This window comes from Amphiprion ocellaris, chromosome 21 (genome assembly GCF_022539595.1).
Source record: "Amphiprion ocellaris isolate individual 3 ecotype Okinawa chromosome 21, ASM2253959v1, whole genome shotgun sequence".
NCBI classification, from domain to species: domain Eukaryota; kingdom Metazoa; phylum Chordata; class Actinopteri; family Pomacentridae; genus Amphiprion; species Amphiprion ocellaris.
The window spans coordinates 8,228,406-8,247,836 of NC_072786.1; the positions used below are offsets into that span (position 1 = coordinate 8,228,406).

A 19,431-nucleotide genomic window follows, 5' to 3' on the forward strand; every position below is an offset into this window, starting at 1 on the left:
AGGGTGGATGTTTGCTTTCACCTGTCATATGCAGCCATTTCCTAATTTCCAGACTATCATGAACAAGGCTCCGGCTTAGAAACAAAGGGCCCGCTAACAAAGCTTCCCATGGAGAATTGACTGCGGACTTGGTTGCTATTTACATACAGATGCACTGGCAGGAATTTGCATAATGTTTTTTGTAGCTGGGTGCTCAGGGGAGCAGCATTGTAACATATTGGTGCCTAATGAACTCTGAAAAAAATTGATTTTCCACAGAGTAAATTAAGAAATGCATTATAGCTGTTAAAGCAATCTTGGGGGAAATCGGAGCCTTCCTCTGCTAAACTACGCTTGATAAGTAATAAATTACATGTTACACTTATTTGCTTTAATTCATGCTAATTTTGCCCAATTAATGTATCACTGTAGTTCTGAGAGCAGCCACTGGAGATTTAATTATTTATTGGGTTCTTGTGTGTGTATGTGCTTGTGTTGCATTGTTGGCACATGATGATGTGTCAGAAAATAGCAAAGAAATGTTTGTGGATATTGTGCGTAGGGCACGCCATGCAACCATGTTTGTTTCTACAGGTTTCCGCTGCGATTATGAGCATTTGTATGTGAGTGCATGTGAATGCTGGCGTTGCTGAGTTAAATCCTGTGTCTGCTGGGACTTCCTGACAGAGGCCTGATTGTCTGTGGCTGCAGACTCTCAAGGCTCTTTCTGACTCTTGCATACACAAACATATACACACACACACACTTGGACTAGTTTTGGCTGCCTTCCTCCCCTCCCTTCCTTCTCCTCCCCTCCTTCTACGCTTGCTAGCTAGCAGGGTGAGTCATTGTTTACAGGCCCTTCATTCTGCTGTCCTATCACCCTGCTCTGACGCTGCTTTTCCATTTAATCACATGCATGACACCAGGCCTGGCCTTGCATTTCCTCCTTGAGCCACCTCCTGGTCCGACTGCTTTTGTCCACATGATATACTGGCTGTGGCTGGCTGCAGGTTTTCGTGACTAGTTCATATTTTAGGTATCTATTACTATTATTTTAGGCAACTTTTACGGCACAGGTATAGAGCAGGTGGGGGATTCAGTGCGTTGCTTAGAGACATTTTCTTTTGTTACTGATAAACCTTCAGAATCCCAAGCAGTTTCTATGCATTTCTTGCCAATGTCACATTTTTACTCACTGTGGGCTCATTTTTTGCTGCAAAATAAAGTTCTACACCTCTATAGAAACAGCACAACCATGACTAGAAGCAGAGAGAACTCAAAATGCCTTCAGTTGGTTGCTTTTTCTTTGACGTTTGTTGCGAAAAAGCTTTATTTTGGTCTCGTCTGACACATGACTTGATCTCGGCTAGTCTCAGTAAAGTTTGGTGGTATAAGTCACATCTAATATCATAATGCCGTAAATTACAGAAAAGAAAAAATCAAAGCTGAATTTATTTATTTATTCTGCAAAACTTTAAAAAAAAAAAAAAAGCTACAATCAAGTCAATTAATCAATCAGTCCAAGTGGTCATGTGTTACCAATACTGGAAAACTGACTCTATACTAAATAACTTCAATACTTGTCGCCTACCTCCTTTTAGTAAACACAGTCTGCAGTTCAATCTAGTTCAGCCAAAAAGTCCTTGAAAATTTGTCACATGACTGTTACTCACATGTGAGTCAGTAATGACTTCCATTTTTCAGTAAATGTGTTTTTTGTAGAATCTGTTGTGTGCTAACTGCCTGGGTTTGGCCTTTTTTTTTTAATGCAAAGAATAATAAGAAATTTGATGAAATACTGCACGTTTTTTTTTGGTTTTAAGATTTTTTTTAACCTTTTGTTGGCTTTATTATACAGGTTAGTGTAGTAGACAGGAAAGTAGGGAGAAGAATGGGGGGAAGACCTACACCAAAGGGCCATGAGGTGAAATCGAACCCAGGCCGCTGTGTCGGGGACTATAGCGGCTGTTCATGGCTCGCCTGCTCAACCAGTTAAGCTACCTGGGTGCCTGAAATACCACGTTTTAAACTTAGGCTTGCACATGACAGTTGAGTAGCTCAAGGATATTGTAAAGCTGAAAATCTGATGTCTTTCACAGTTTCTTTAACCCACGGGCAGGTTTTGGGCTCCTAAGGGTTAAACTTGTGACCATCCAGCTCATGCTGGCTGTAAAGCCAGTGTCATGGAGCATAATCAAATAACTGGAATTAGATTGGGAAGCATAAAAATATGTGGAAATGGTATTATTAAGGGAAAGTAAAAATCTGGAACTGCAAATTGTGACACTTTGCCCTTTTTCGGTATCAACTGCCAGATAATTTAAGTAAGAATGCACATATGTATACACACACACCTTATTGGAAAAGTCAATGGAATCTCAATCCGCTGCTGAAATGTTCCTTTGCGAGCGTTTGGCGAAGCAGCTGGAAAAATTTACTGTTGAATTAGCCTTTTGTTTCACTAGGCTGTAGCAGAGATTAGGCCTCCGCTTCCCTCCTCATAACCTGCCGCTGAAGACATTTCTCCTGTAGTAGTAATGCATGGAATATAAAGTAAGTTCAGCCAGAGAACTTAACGCAACTATGCGCAATCATATTCTTTATGCAAATTCGAGCTTTGCTACGGAGATCTGCAAGCATACCTGTGAGGGAAAGAAAAAAAAAACAAAATGCTTCAACAAGAATGACATGATGGCCTAGTTAGCTATCAGCCTGCTGTCAAACCTAATAAGAATTAAAAGGAGTTAACGCTACTTTGTTTCTCTCCCCTTCAAGTTCTTCTTCTATCCCTGCACTCACTTCTGAGGCATCCGCTAAGTATCCACCCCCATCAGACCAATATTAAAAAGCTTAGCTGGCGATGGTTTTTCAAGTAAATTAGAGAAAACAAAATCTCTCAGATTAGTCAATTAAGTGGCACATTAGCCCGAGACTTAATTAAAAGATAGCGGGGCATACAGTCTTTAAGGATATAGAGAGGCGACGGGAGTGTTTAAACAGCAGATTGAACAAATGGCACTTATTAAAAACTTGACTGTGAGTCACTTGACACCTCACATATCCCCTGCACCTTGAGCTACATAAACAGAGTGTCAGCTCCCTGGGTTCCTGCTATGCAAATCTCAGGGATGAAGCAAAGAGAGGAAGTGCACTCATCATACAACATCTCCGCCTGGAACGTCAAGATGCCCTCCTACAATCAGCGGCTTAGCAACCACAGCAGAAATATAACATTTTGCATCTCACAGTTTCTACACCAGCTACTGGATGAGTAGTGATTATCGGTGTTTGTGAAGGCAAAAGGGAAATTAAACTCGCCAAAACCAACATGCATCCTGTTCCCTCATGCAGGAAGTGTGTTACCAGGTTCGGCTCCCGAGACAATTTATCCTCGCGAACACAAACCCCTTTCGAGATAATATGTGTGTTGCATGCTTAGTGTCAAGCTCTCTTTGAAAAGCATCCTTAATTAAACCTTTTGTTCTCCCAAAATGACAAAAAAGCAGAGGCAGGCGAGCAAAAGGCAGTTATTGTGTCAGAGTGCTGGGACTGAAGGTACACTAAAACATCACAGTTCACTGCTCGTGTTGCCATTTCAGCGTCACTTTCTATCCGGAACAATGCGACAGCTGACAGCTCGCACCCAAGAATTATCACGCTAAACTGAATTATTTCTGCCACGTGTTAATTTATTAACAACCTGTGCATGCTCTAATGTAGCCTGCATTTGCATATACATTTTTAACCTGCAAAGCTCGATTGTCTTGAATATTCTTTCGGGGGGCTGGGAATATTTCAAACTGCCTTTTGTTGCACCATGTTTGAATTTTGAAGAATGGGGTGGGAAAAGAGGAAGAAAGACACATAAATCTCACACATGTCCGCAGGGCACATATTCTTTAAGGGCAGATATCTGCACTTCATCACCTTGCTACATATGAGATGTGGCATCTCCGATCGGAAGCCTCCTACTTCTCACTTGTTCCGTGCCGTACTTGCTGTCTGTTTAAAAGAGGTACCTAGAACTTCAACTTCTGCTTTTAAATGACCTTAAAGCTGAAACTTAGCTGTCTGAGAGGACTTTCCTGGCAAAGACGAGGAAAGATACAGCATTAATAATCAGCAGTGAACTGTTTGTATCAACTTCCGAGACATTTCAGATACGTTATGAATGCTGTAATCTGTAAATCGATGCTAGTTTATGTTTTTCAGTTTTACTATGTGCATAACACAAAGGAAAAGCTGAGAAAGAATGAGAAGAATGTCTGAACAAACTATTCTAACAATCTCAGTTATCAACAAGGAGATAATGAAGACTGAGACAGTAGGAATCCACAAAAAAATAAAAAAAAGCTTCCAGCTACAGCTTCCATCAATGCACATCAAAAGTAGCCTATTGTTTGTCTTGTGTCTGCAAAGTACAAAATTGTAATCTTCAGAACTGTATATATTTCTGAATAGGATGTCATTTTGTTTATATCTTCATGAAAGATGGTTTTTTCTGCTTTTCTGCCAAATTTACATGTTAACCAGGCCATTTATATAACGGAGGTGACATTGATGATGCTTTCCAAAGCTTAAAAATGTACAATGCAAAGTAGTTTTTTTTTTTTTTTTTTTAAAGGTTTTTTTTGGCCTTTTTTTGGCTTTATTTAGGTACAGTGAGAGAGAGACAGGAAACAGGGGAGAAGAGTTGAGGGAAGACATGCAGCAAAAGGCTGCGAGCGGGAATCGAACCCGGGTCGCTGCGTCAGGGACCAGCCCCTGTACATAGGTCGCCTGCTTAACATGTTGAGCTATACGGGCACCCATGCAAAGTAGTTTTAGCTGAAATATAAGGTCTCGCCATTTAAAACTATTTAAAGTAACACCGTTTCTGGAATAAGATGTTCCTCTTTAAAGTATTTCTTCACTTCTGTTAAAAAAAAAAATTCAAACAAAATCCTGGTCCACGTTACAAAATTTCAGTGGATACAGAAATTACAGGCTTGTATCTCAAAACCCGGTAAAATAAAACATCTAAATACATAATAAATACTATATTGGGTATTAAATGTATAGGAGCCAGCGCTTTCAAGCATAGTTTAAAAGCACTAAATAAACCTATAACACCATTTGTTTGTGGTAACAGCATGTTCTACTGACAAAGAAGCCTTTAGATAACGCACATGTTAATTTACAGTTAAAAAACTCCTGTTTCCGATGAGGATCCGAGCAGGTGTTGCCAACGCACACCTGTAAACTTTCCCCACACACTTAGTCCCCTGCGGCATGTGTACAAAACACCCTGCCGATGCCTACTTGCCTTTCTTTTCATCTGCGCCGCGCACTACACATCGCCACAAACAACCATGTCACCGTTGCAGTTTGTTGCATAAACAAAGATGCAACAGGAGACGTGTTTATTTGTAGCAGATGAAATAATTAAGAACACCTGACAGGCAAATAAACACATTGAGGCAAAACATCTGGGGTTTTATCGCTGCTGCGTTCTTGTTGTTGTTGTTTGTGGGGGCCCTCGAACCTAACAACCGTCGCTGTACAGAACTATTTAACAAATCTGACAAAACAACTAATAGTGCGTTTGTTTATTTGAAAAAGGAAAAGCTTTTGCCTGAGTGGAATACAGAAAAAGACTCATCTGAGCGTGTTTGTTTGATCTTGTTTTTTTTCCCGTTGTTGCAAACCATCTTAGAGGCAGCATGTTGGTGTGTGTGTGTGTGTGTGTGTGAGGGGCTTTGCCTGTCAGTCATGTTAACTCAATGTGAAGAGGCTGCTCCAAGCGGAAAGTTGAGTCCTATATATTTGCCACAATGGCTGGTGTTATTAAAGACCTTGATCCATGTTTTCTTTCTGCATGGAGGGAGGTAAGCTACTAGCGCTCTCTCCCTCTCTTTGTCTGGGTGGGTTGGCTTGGTTGAGTCAGGTTAAAAGGAGACATACACGCACAAACGCACATCTCAGCTCTATAAACATCCCCTTTCAAACCACTATGAGGGAAGTTTTCCATTTGTGCTCGTGCTGATGCTCAATTGAAAGCCTTTTTTTGCTGGAAAAACGAATCCAGTTTGATACACAAAAAGGTCTCAAAAGAGCATAAACAGCCTAGGATGAAAAGGAGAGACTTGTGTGACCGAGCAACCAATCTTCTTTGCTATTTCGAGTTTTGTATTATGAACTGTTTCACTTGGCAGCGCTGGAAAATCCACAAAAGAAACAAATGATTGAAACGCAAATTGCTAAAACACGTCAGCGTGTTTCTACATAACACATTTGGAGTGATTTGTAAATCTAAGGAAGACAGATCCGGCAACCTGCTTTAATAATAAACAAATTAGCTTTGCATGTGGTTGCAAATGCCCACATAAACCATAATAGAACGCCTGCCAAACAACTTGCCAATCACTCACGAGATCCAGATGACTGGAGGCCAGTGGAGTCCTCGTTCATTTAAGTGATGTTAAGAACAAACAATCAAAAGTGCTGCTTGGGAGACCGCAACACGTCCACATCAGCAAATGACATGTAACAATGGTGACATCTAATTTATAGCTCAAGGAGCGTGTACAAGCAAATAAACAGGCATCCCTGATCCGCACGTCCCTCTCAATTTGCCTCTCCCACGGTCCATTGCCTTTCAGACAGAGAGGCAAAAGGAAAATAGAAAAGTTGAACAACTCTGAGCTGATGTCTTATTTACAGGTCCAAGGCCCCTGCTTTCTGTTACTCCGTCTGAAAGCTTGTGCAGGCATCCATAAAACACAAACCCCCCTAAACACAGGCGCACAAACACACCACTGGTACCCTCAACAGAAAGATACTCCACTCGCTGCTAAAGATGCCACAATATCTGGGGGATGCGAGGAAGGAGGGGGTGTTTTCTGCAGTGTGGAGGAAGAAAGGAAATGATTGATCTCCGTGTCTTTTCCCTCCTTTCATTCCTGTCTGATTCTTTTCGTTCTCTCAGGCAGATGTTGTCGGCGTCGTCTTCTTGGGGCACAGAAACTTTGAACCTCCCTGTGCCCCATACAGGGTTTTTTTTTTGTTAAGCTCCAGTCTCGTGATCTCGCTTAACTGCCACATGTTATCGTCGCATCACCGCGGTGACGCCTCCAGGTAACAAGGAGATTAGAAGCAGTCAGAGGCCCATGTACCACAGCAAAGCCTGAGCAAAAGGGGGTCTTTAAATATTTAAGGTGTGAATACGATCACACATTACTATAAGAGGAGAGGGGAACAAAGAATACAAATCTTTCACTTGGAAATCATTTACATTTCATTGCTGAAACTCTGCTCTGAGACTGATGTAATTTTTGAGTGTTGAATTTGACGTTTTAGTAAAAAAGCATACAAATTTTAACAGGCGTGGTAGCTAATAATAAACAGAAAAAACATTTCTTTTGAGCCTTTTGTCAATGCTAATGCACTTCTCATGTTGGCAATCATGTCATAACTTCTGTGGGGAGAAATATGAAGCAAACAAATAAACTGCGTAAGAAGGCAACCTTCTTCGGCCTCTTGTCAAAGTCAATTAGAGTCCTCAGGTAATGACCCTATTTGCATTGTAAACCAGGCCCATGTGTGAGAGGGATAATGGGGCCACTACCTGAGGAGATTAATTGAAAGTGACATTACTTGAACTCTTTTTTTTCTTTGCATAGCCCTCTGAAAGATCATCTCATCTTATTTTAATGTCATGCCACAAGTCTAAACAGCGAGGTCAAGTCTTTTCAAACTCTGACACAAGTGAAGGGGAGGGCAAAAAGGACATCTCGGTGCTTACATGCAAAGGAATTCATTATAAAAGGCTTCGTTAAAGCTCACGCGTTGGGATTATGTGCTCACGAATTTAGCAACAAACTTCCTCATTAACTGGAGCGCCGCATTTAGAATCAATTACGATCCATGTCGCAACGCACATAATGTTCTGATGTGCTCAGGATGCAAAAATTGCACACAGGCGCTGACAGCCATTGTATCCGTGTGATTACCTTTAATGGCTCACAACATGATATTGTAAATATATCAGAAAGAATCACCTGAATGCTAACAGCCAGGTAATGACAGCTATTATGGAGCCTATGGATTGACAAGGGGATTGGGGGGCAAAAAGAAAACACACAGTTACATTGCCCGCTGTTTGAGAAAAGAGGAAAACGAGAATAAAGAGAAGTGTAACACATCACTGTCACTTCCCTCTTGTCCTGTTTAATTAGTCATATTATTCATAATCATAATAATGTAATAATCTCAGTCAGTATACAACTCTCAGGTCTACCTCTGATATGAAAATGAAGGAAGCAAAACACCATTAATGCTCCCATCTGTTTTTTTTCCCCTTATATAAAGCAACAGCAAAAGCAGTAATTTGTTCTCATGGCCGAGGGCAGGAGACTTTCATTTTCTGAGTGAAAGAGTATCCCACCCAATTGAGCAGGAAGAAGGGATGGATGGATGGATAGCTGGATGGATGAATGCATGGCTAGTCAGAGGAGGTGGCCGCAGCCAAGCTCTAATTTATTTAATATTGTAAAAGAAATGACCTTGAGATCAGAGAAGTGCTGAATTTCTCCACAGATGGCAAACAGAAACAATGGAGCAGTCCTAATTGTGACATTACAATCCAGCACACAGCGAGGGATTGATTGGAGGACTAGAAAGGTGGAAGACTTTGTGAAAAGGTCATTGCACACTCTACCTGGAGTTTTCAAAAGAAATCTCAGCCTTCCACTTTCGCTGTGAAAGTGGGGGAAAAACAAAGAAAAAGTCCTGCATGATTACAGAGTTTCTGGACAATGATATTTTCTCCCACAAATTAGTGAAATAAGATGGTAATTTCCTGGGGGCTGGGGTGTACCCAGGCAGAAAATGATAAAAGGAAATAAAGATAGAATGGAAAAGCTCTTCCTCTGCTCCTCCAGCAGAGGGGCTGACGTGGAGGTTAATTGAGGGGTTAACAGGGGGTGGTGTTGGCTGAAGGTCAGACTGCTGTTCCAGCCAGCAGGAGGTCCCTGCTCCCTGCTGACCTCGCTGAGTGTTGTCAGCCATGTTTCCATGTTAACACTGATGCTGTTCCTAGGTTAGCACTCTCCACTCAGGAAGGACCAAAGCTTTTCAGGACAGGAACCTCCAACACCAACTGTCAAGCACGGAGGTGGAAATGTTGTGGTTTGGGGCTCTGTAGTCTCAGGGTCTGGGGAAGCTGGAGTCAGCGATTCAACTATGAATCCTGCATCATATCAAACTTTGAGCATAATGTGAGGTCATCTGTGCAAAAGCTGAAGTTGAACTAGAGGTGGACTTTTTAAACATGTCATTGATGTTAAGCACACTAGCAAATCCACTGAGGAATCGTTGAAATGGAGCGATATGGAATGGCTTAGTCATGGAAACTCATTAAAATATCAGGAGTAGGGATAGATCAATTACTGGCCTGGACGATTATCCTGGTTGATATTTGGAATTTTTCTAATTATCAGCATATTCCATTATTTTTATTGGCCTTTGGTCTCACACAGCCTCCTCTCTCTGTCTGTCGTCACTCTGTGGTCACAGAAATGTCTCTCAAGCAGAGACTGAAAAAACTGAACAAGAAACACAAGCCATTGCCACAAACCAGGAAATGAGCTGCTCTCACAGTGGCTAAAGCTGTGCTAATGGCTAGCCGCTAATTTAGAAGGCAGCTACAAGCTACCCTGTAACAGAGTCTAGAAAACAATAATTAATAATGTTTTAAGATATGGACCTTAGTGAACAAAAGGGATAGAACAGTGAAAGCTTAAGAAAACAGAAGAGTAGACGTAACTGTAAGACACAAACTGATCAATCTCAGTCGATCCAGATAAACAGAGGACAATTTAATCACTCCTATTTCTATTTTGCATATTCAGTTGTAGTCACCCTTATTTATGAAGAAGCCTAGTTATGGATGACAACTTCTCTGCTATCACATGCTGTTAAAACATTCCATTTAATGTATATCGGTTCTGAATGTCACTCATTGGCCTTTGATTGTCAATAATCAGCACCCGTATCTGTCCTGGAAAACCTGTATCGGTCAATTCCTAGTTGGGAGAGATTTGAGAGAGGAAACACAAGAAAACTGTCAAACACCTTGCAACCAAAGGAGTTTAGCATAGAAAAAAGGTGAAAAATTTCAGGAAAACACATGTCTGCTGGACAATTAAGCAAAACTACTAAACACAAGCTTCTGAATCAAAAGGTGTAGTTAGTTTGTCCACCAAACAACATTTGATCTGATGATATTTTTGTCCAATAATTGATTGAAAAGGTGACTTTTCTAATGAGTTTCATTACTGACCAATCTCCTGTATATCTTCTTGTTCAAATGATTAATCATTTGGGCTAAAAATAGCGTGGAACATTTGTTACTTAATATGTCAACGACAAGAAATCCTCTTCAGTTGTAGATGCTGAAACAAAATAATATTTTCCATTTTGTTTAAATCTCAAGAAAGTCTCCTTAATTATCAAAATCTTGCAGATTAATTTTCTGTCAGTCTTCCAAAGTTGATTAATTAACAATTTGTTGGTGTTGTATTTGATATATCTAAGTGAAATAAATGCAATTACTGTCAATCTTCCAGAGTTGATAAATATAAAAACTTAATCACAACATGGATGTCAAAACGTTACTCCACATTTGATAAGAAGAAAGGCCTGTTAGTCACATATTGCACAACTGGGAAATAATAAAGACGTGACACAACCAAGAGGTATTTTTATTTGTTAAAATGGCGTAAAACCATGATCATTTTTGGTGTTTTATTTTTTTTTTAAAAACTGTTCTCTTTGACATTTAAGATAATGTACAAAACTAATAAAATGAGCTATGAACTCCATGTCAAGCAAGGAGGCATCCAGATGAAAATGAGAAGAATCAAGTCTAAGGCACAGCAAAAACAAAGCAAAACAGTATAGTATAAGACAACTACTATATATTTTCTTTTTAGATAAATTCTTCACATTATCTATATAGTGTTTTCTTGACACTCTTTAGCCTGTAACAAACTTGTGGTTTGAGTTAATCATAAACATGAAAATGAGGTTTACTTTCTGCATACTATCTGTTGAAGAGGTGCCTATCCAGCCTCCTTATACACATAACAGCGCGCCATTAAGACGAACTGTACATGACAGCACATTATCTTTGAAGGCGTTGGGAAGGGACGTTTTTTTGTTACCATTTAGTAAGCAGTGCTAATGAGGGCCAGCATTAAGTATCATCACTTAAACAACATCAAAGCGGATCTCCAAGACAAGAAAATGACTCTGCTGGTGATTCACCACAAACTCATCTTGAGATAGACAGAAGTGAAGAACGAGGGGGAGAAAAAAAAGGAGAAGAAAACTGCCTTTACCCTGCATTAGTTTACCATTTCAACACGACAGTTCGTGATTCCCTTTTTTGTATTGTGAGTCACTAGGCTTGATACCCAAAAGCCGCTTATATGGCAACTAGGGTCACCATTTTTTAATTCCTTATCATGGCCCCTTATGAACGGAGTGCAGTTCAACAAGTCATGCTTCCACAGTATGTGTGTAAAATAGCATCACAGAGAAGACTTGTACCATATGGAGCTGACAAAAACTAATCATTGATGGCTAACATTAGAGGACTCCCACAGAAATAAAGACTTGAGCTGTGCACATTGTACATCTTAATACAGAATACTATTCTCTGAGCTGGTCAGGACCTTCTGTAATAAAAACCGTGCATATGTGCACTTCATTTCCAGTAAACCCAAGGCGGCAAATTCCGTCAAATCAGGAAGAATGAGATGAGATTCTTTCATAAACATTCAAGCAATTTGTAAAAAATTTTGCAAACAATCACGACCTTATCAGCAATGTTGTGCATTTCTGTTCTGTAATAATAGGTCACTTCAATTCAGAAGTAAAACACTTTGTCACACTCTTGCCTATAGTGTCAGAAAGTAACATAATGTGATGACTCACTTTTGATATTTCACCAGTTTCAACTGCTGTACTGTAGATGTGTCTAAAAGGAAATCTGTGTTGCAAAACTACAGTATGCAATTAGGAATGTATGAATCATCACATAAACCTCTTACAGTGTTGTACAGTACTAAGTCTGCAATGTCAGTTTTTTTGAGCATCGAAAAAACACAATTGAAAATGAAAACTGAGTAAATGTTCATTTTGTGGAGTGCAGGCAACACATCAGTCACTAAAAATGACTAAAGAGAGGCGAGATAAGATGCAATTAGACAGCTTTCCTGATGTATCAATAAAAACTTTAAAGGCAGTCTGTGATAACACTTTTCTAATAGAATACTTACAATACACTGAAGACTTAACTGACATGTTCATATATCTGGAATTACTTCTAGCCCCTGCTGAGCTGGTTTGGATGGAGAAGCCCAGTGTCAAAATACATCTTACAAAGCATGCTTTACACAACCCGCACTATTGCAAACACACCGAAAAGACACAAATAAAGGACAAGAACACATTAAAAAAATCACTCATACATACACAAACACACACTTTTCCCTCTGTCTGTTGCTGAATTCAAAGCAACAGGAGCAGAGGTTTCCTTCCATATTTTCATCCAGGGTCCAGTTATTCCCAGCGGAGACACCCTGGTCCACCTAAAATCTGGTCCTCCCTATGTGGGGAAGCAGATGCCGCAGCACTCCATACAGATTTCCAGGCAATCTGAGGACTCGCAGCAGGCATCCATGATGCCGCAGTCCATGTCACAGGGACAGTTGCAGTCGTCGCCCAGGTCGTCGGTGCAGCAGCAGCAGCAGCAAGCCTCTGATGTGCATGCGCCGCACGAGGCCTGGGCCACCACCATGTTGCAAAGTGTCAGGAACTCACAAAAAAGGCAGGCCAAGATGCAGTGAACGCAGCAGTCTGGGTCCGTGTCAAACCAGTCAGGGTGACAAGTTGTGAAGTGACAGAAGTATGTGAATAAAATAAAAACAGAAACACAAATATGAAGCACACAAATCAATAAAATAAGAAATATATATGTATTAAAGTGTAAATTTACTGAATTTGTTTTCCCAAAAATTAGTAAAGAAGCAGCGAGTCAGTGAGTGATGCATGCTGATGGGGTGACAGGTGGAAGAGAGCAAGTATGCAAGAAAAGGGTGACCTCGAACTAGGCAGGGGGGCCAAAGGAAATAAGAAAAATTCAGAGAAATGAATTCCTCTCCTGCAGTTTTGATTAACAGGCTGTTAAATAATTGTGGCATTATCATGCAAACTGCTGGGTTGATCAAACAAAGATGATTAGCAAAGTCCAAGAGTCTCTCCCTGGCAAATAGGTGAATTAATGCTGACAATGCTCACTCCTCTGATTAACATTTAACCTCCCCATAGACACACTTTATGTGCCTGGTGGCAAGTTTCAGCTTGTTGTTTCACAGCAATTGAAGGTTCCCCTTCAAGTTACTAATGTTCCCATTAACCATCATAAAAATGGTTCCGAAAGGCTGAATTAGTTAAGTTTCATTAAAATGCTACAATGCTGGTTTGAATAAGCAATGAAATAAGAGAAAAGAAAAAAAAAACTCTTGCTAAGAAACTCCACTGACAGTATGATGCTACGTTTTTGACGACAAATATTTAACTTAAGAAAATATCAACGACGTGTCATATTTAGTCATTATAAGGTCACTGACTGAATTTACTTGATCTGCTTTAGGCTACACTTAAAGTACAAGACTTTAGCTGTATTTTTTACGACCTGGACAATCTTTAAAGCTCTGAGACACCCCAAATCACGGCCAAATCCTCATTTTTCATAGACACTCATTAGGTTAAAAAAACCATAGACACATTCCCACACATATTTATGATATCTTCATCTCTGAAAAATCTGTCCTTGTGTGATGAAAATTGATATACTATTTTACAGTAAAAAAATAAAAAAAATAAATACATACAACAGCTGCATTGGAGCACAGGACTCAACCGAAGCACAGCTGCTGTGAAAAAAACTATTTAACTGTATAAACTGTGACTCTTTGTGTGACTGCTCACCTGTCTGAAAAAGTACACGGTGTAACTTGCTGTTAGATCCTAATTGATCTTGTCTCTATTTCAGGGTTAATTGATAATTAGAACAAATTAATGAAGTTATTGTCGTCATGCTGTGTTTAAATGTGCGTAATTCTCTTGCTTTAGAGACACTCATATGATTCCTGACACTATTTGATGCTGCAGGTATTTCAGAAACTTTGTTATGTTGTCAAAACTGAGATTACATTTTTATTGCTGACAGTAATCTCACCTGCTAAAGCCTGCTTTCTTTGCTGTAAACTTTTATTTTTATTGGCATTTCAGTTTATAATAGATGTGAAACTGTACAGGAAAGTGAACAAGAAACATGTTCAGTGACTTCTGTAATGTTTTTGTTCCAGTATTGGTACTGAAATGTGGTAAAAGCCTTGTCCAAACTGCTTCACACGACATGAAATACGTCACTTTGCTATCCAATAATGCCACAGCATTAAAGCCAGACTTATGCCATGTTGAAAGTGACACAGAAATGCTACTAGACCCTACGTAGTAAGACTGCAGTTGTGGCTTTTACACAACAGTGACCAGGATCATGTTAAGGCATGAAACTGAGAATTTCATATGCCAACAGATTAACAGAAAAGAGCTCATTTCTGAAAGGAACTGATAAGAGCATAGTAGAATGCAAACAATCTGATGACTTTGATTTCACTTGTCTGAGAGAGAAAAAAAACATTCTTGTAATTAGTGCATCTTGCTTGCGCTCGGTTTTGTGGTGTGAAAACCACAATGTCAACAAGACAGATACAGGAGAGATTGTGTTTTGCAGTTTGAGCTTGGCATTAAATCAACTTGTCATGTTATTAGACCTTAAACCACTTTTTCCAAATAATGAGAAGCTTCATTTGAAAAAAAAAAAATTTAAAAATCATCAACGTGTCTTAACCAGATGGTGAAAAATAAACACACGGATGGATGTTTGCTTACAACTCACACATGAGAGATGAATGAATACAATGTTGTTGTCCTCAATCAAGCTTCTCCATACTGGGACCTCTGTTACTGTATCCAAGTCACTAAATCACACTTAATATCTTTGCGTAAGTGTGCCTGGCATGCACGCCTTTCAGCTGTCTCATGTTTGATCCAAGGCCAGAGCAGCGCCACTGCTTTGGAGTGTTAAAAAGACATGATGTGGATGGATGCAGAAAAATAGCATTACAAACAGGGCACATTTGCATAACTTTCATCAGCCCATCTTGAGCTGTCAGAAGGGGCTGTTACTGATTGGGTTAGAGGGAAAGCGAAAGAAGGAGAGTGTGGAGGACGGAATGGGAAGGCAAGCTGAGGGCCGCTGAATGCTCATGTTTGATTAATCAAAGTAGAGGAGGGTTTTTTTCTAATTTTGCAGTGCTAAGGGCTGCAGAGCTGACCAGAAGCACTAGCTGACTGTGATACAAACAAGATAGAGAAGGGAACATGAAACGAGCTACCGTGTGCGTGTCGGTGAGGGCGCCTGAAGTTTGAATGCATCTTATTATCCTTATCTGAGGCCATAACACTGGCAGTGATGGAAGATGCATGAGGATAATTCTGAACATCTGGGGTGGACATGCCATAAACTGCTGGTGGGCAGATTGCAGATTTGTTTCATGCTGGCAAAACAAAAACTCATTCCACATTCAACACTGGCATCCGCTGTAGTTCGCTGCCATCCGAGCGTTGCAAAATGCCAGCGAGAGCAATAAACGCTGCTCGGCCACAGCTTCATGCACAAAACCTCAAAGTTCAGCCTAACAAACTCTGAAGAACCCCAGAGGGTATAGCCATGCCAGCATTCAGAATGTAACAGCAGACTGCGAATGCGATACAAACACAGTACACAGGCATTAAGCAGTGGCCAGCCATCTCAGCTATTCACTTGGATGTATAATTCAACACCAGCGATTAGTCTGGATCTTACAGAAGCCCGCACGGAGGCAGGGAGGAAGGAGGGGAGGGGTCGTATACTGTACACAAGAGAGATGGACGCGAGGCACATCTCCATGAAAACACAGAGAGACAGACAGAAAGGCAGACAGAGACAGAGTGAAACCAACCAACAGACAGACAGAGCAGCGTACAATGACAACGCTCCTGTTTAATGTCAGCGAGCGGAGATGAAGCTCAGAGTTTGCGGGGCCAAAAAACAGTGTCCGGCGCCTCTGAGGAAATAGTTTGAGACATCTGGAAAGCTAACATCAAAAAAAGGGGAGCGGCATGACACAAAACAAGCTGGATGGGCCTCAGAGCAGCAAGCTGTGCAAAACATTCAAACTCACAAAGAGAGGGAGAGAGAGGGCGAGACAGCTAGACGGTCAAAGATAAAGAGAGAGAGACTGATCAGACAAAGCCTTGGTGGCCATGGGAATACACAAAAGGAACACATGGGTAAAGAGGGCAGAGGATGTGGGCTGGATAGCAAAGGTCCACCACATGCACTTAAAAGCAGGTCTGTTTATAATGCACGACTGACGGAAAAGCCAAAGACGAGAGCTTACACACACATACACACAAACACAAACACTACTAGGTTGACTGCTTAGGCAAGAGCTTAGCGCTTTGCTCACGGTCTTGGCCCGAAATCTCTAAATGAGGCTAAAGCAGCTTGGAGACCTTAACTGATTACACACAATTAACAAAAAACACAAACTGGATGACAAGACTTGAGACAACCCACTCCGCTGAACAAAAGCAGTGTGGTAAATGACTCCTCAGAAGCTGCCGTGTTATCACAGATTGGCTACGGTGCCAACGGCGTGTGCCAAGAAACACAGAGAGCAACAGAATCCCCAGAGCTAGCTCCTGCTAGCTTACGCCTTTTATTTCCTGTGTTCAGGGGGCTGTTTAGGAGGCTAATTTCACAGGCAAACAGATTATGTTAATCCATGTAAACATTCAAACACAACAGCTTGGCTGTTTTCCGGGGGGAAATAAATAGTTGAGAGCGAACATATTGATTCTGAGAGCTCTCGCCTCTGCAAATAAGCAACACAAAAGCCATAATGAGACTTGTTGAGCGCCTTTTTTTTTTTCTTTTAACACTCTCGCTCTTCCTTTCTTTACCAATTAAGATGTTGAAAACATGATGTGTCTGGAATATCTCGAGTGGATGCATCCCACCTCTACCTGCAAGGTATTGTGAATCTGTGTGTCTTCTTGTTTTGTTTGTGCGCAGTTCGATCTAATGCATATTTCAAGTAAAGTATCATCAAATAAAGATCTGACTGCCCACATTTCTCCTTTATTTAAACTTATATCTCAACCTGACCATTATGAATCTTTAAAAACACATAAAATTACATCTTATTTTCCATCCTCACCTTGGAGAAAAGGCCCACATGAAAAGACAAAATAGCAAAGACCTTGGGTTGGATGAAAGTGTTGGACTGGCCTATCTACTTTAAAGAAATATGACTAATACTGCATGAGCTACTGAAGGATAGAGAAGACATGCAAGTCTACAAATACACTCACAGCCTTAGTACAGTAGTTGGAGGAGAGAGGTGACGAGGCCTGTTAATGAGGGCCATGGTGGTGCTGATGGGATGTAGAGAGCCAAAAAGGGCCCAGAGAGGTGTGAGGGGCCGTGAGGGGCCCGAAGAAAGCTGGTCACGACTTTTAATAGGCACCCCGTGCTCTCAGGCCTCGTTAGACGGTCACACCTACCTCCCCAATGGAAAAGGACTGGCCAGCCACCTTCATTACTGAATTCACCTCAGCCTTGCACCTGACAAAGTGATGGCTTCCCCGCATGGCAAACGGACTCTGACTTGTTGTTAAAGAAAATAAAAGCCACAGGGGCAAGATGACATGTCATTTGCTTGACGGGAGTGATAAATATAAAATGCACTGCCATCATTAAGAGGTGAGAGAAGGTAAGAATTTATCAATATCTTATACGGTATTATTTCATGTGCACCTCCTAAGAATGCCCTCATTTTGTTTGATGGTGTTCTCCCTTCACTGTGTGACTTCAGATGAGGGATTTGATGATCAAGTGTTTTTCCTCCCAGCCTGATCAAGTCAGAGTAGATATTTATATTTTCCATGATACATGATACAACTGGACAATACAGAATTGTTCATGTTCTCAGACTAAGCATTGCTTCTAGGTTTTATACGTTCATGATTCTAAATTGTTAGAATGATTGATGTGTTCTTTTGATTTCAGAAAAAATAAACAAAAAAGAACCAAAGTAGCATATATGTGATACAATTTTGACAAGATATGATGAGGAGAAAGTACCAAGTACTTTTTTAACATGCTTCAGCCGGCCCTGATTAAAGCTTGCAGCTTGAGACGTTTATGACCAACAGAGGGAGAGATGCAGAGACAGAAGCATGCCAGCAATGATGTGTTAGAAAAGTTAGTATCAGTGTGTCAACATATATGGGATTATTCTCTCCTTTATTTGCTGTCATTATTACCTCGTGTGTTGATACTCACCCTCTGGTAAAGGAGCTTTCTGTGACCCCGTGGAACTGCCTTTGCTGCGCCGGCTGCTGTCACTGTTGACTGACAAGCTGGACCTCAATTTTCTCTGCATCCTCTGTGACACAGGCGTGGAGGGCTGCTTCCTGGGCTGCTCTGTCATTGGCTTGGCCGCCGCTGCTCTTGTGCCAGGGCCTGACCCACCCGTGGCGCTCGTGTTGATGTTGGCGCCGCAGGTGCATGGCCGCGTGGCGCCGGGTCCGCCAGCGCCAGGATGGATTCCGTTGCCGTTACTCAGCGTGGGTGCGCCAGCGCTGCCATGGCGAAACCCATTATGGTCTTTGGCAGCGTCTCCCTCAGCAGGCTCCGAGAGCACGAGCTTGGAATCAGACTGGGGTTGAGCTGGTGGGGGAAAAAAAACAAAAACATAAAACATAATATTTTTACTCCTGTTTACTAATAAGTTCCAAAGTAAAGATTCAGTACAATTACTTAAATTGATATTGAAGCGTTGTTAAGAGATGAAATTTCCCTGAATTATTCCATCTTGCATTTATTCAGCTGAAACATTTGCAAAGTAATATTAAACAATCAAAGCAGAGTATTAAAAACACAACAGAAAACTGCTTGATTATGCAAAGATAATTTTTATGTGAATGTAAGGGAATAAGCACGACCCAACACTAGTGTAAGAAAAGGAAAAAGGAAGTAGCAGTTTACTTTAATAACTCCCTCATTATTTATAGTGTCTGCTTTTACAGAAGTGGATTCTTTTCACTTAACTTTATTTTAGCTGAAAGACAACTTTGTCTGCAATCTCTGCACCTTGCACTTGGTATATTTTATTCACATATAAAGTCACTGCTGCCTGTGATGTTCAGTTCTTACAAGCCGAACACAGAAGTGGAGACACGCCATTCTGAGCTTTATCACTCTCAGCAAATCGTGCAACCATTTCC

General features: G+C 40.9%; 1 protein-coding gene across 1 annotated transcript; it reads right to left on the minus strand.

Moving 5' to 3' along the window:
* Positions 1-10,706: 10,706 nt before the first annotated feature.
* On the minus strand, positions 10,707-18,923 carry mdfic (MyoD family inhibitor domain containing). The gene is made up of 2 exons (XM_055006782.1): positions 18,488-18,923; positions 10,707-12,885 (listed from the first exon to the last, which is right to left on the minus strand). The coding sequence occupies exons 1-2, from the start codon at positions 18,906-18,908 to the stop codon at positions 12,635-12,637; spliced, it is 672 nt and encodes a 223-aa protein (XP_054862757.1). The 5' UTR covers positions 18,909-18,923; the 3' UTR covers positions 10,707-12,634.
* Positions 18,924-19,431: the final 508 nt, after the last annotated feature.

Bases quoted from the DNA above. Each gene is read 5' to 3' on its own strand.
- mdfic (XM_055006782.1), bottom strand. From the start codon at position 18,908: ATGTTTTATGTTTTTGTTTTTTTTCCCCCACCAGCTCAACCCCAGTCT. The intron at 12,886-18,487 runs GTGAGTATCAAC...ACACGGACCCAG, and splicing joins GAAAGCTCCTTTACCAGAGG to ACTGCTGCGTTCACTGCATC.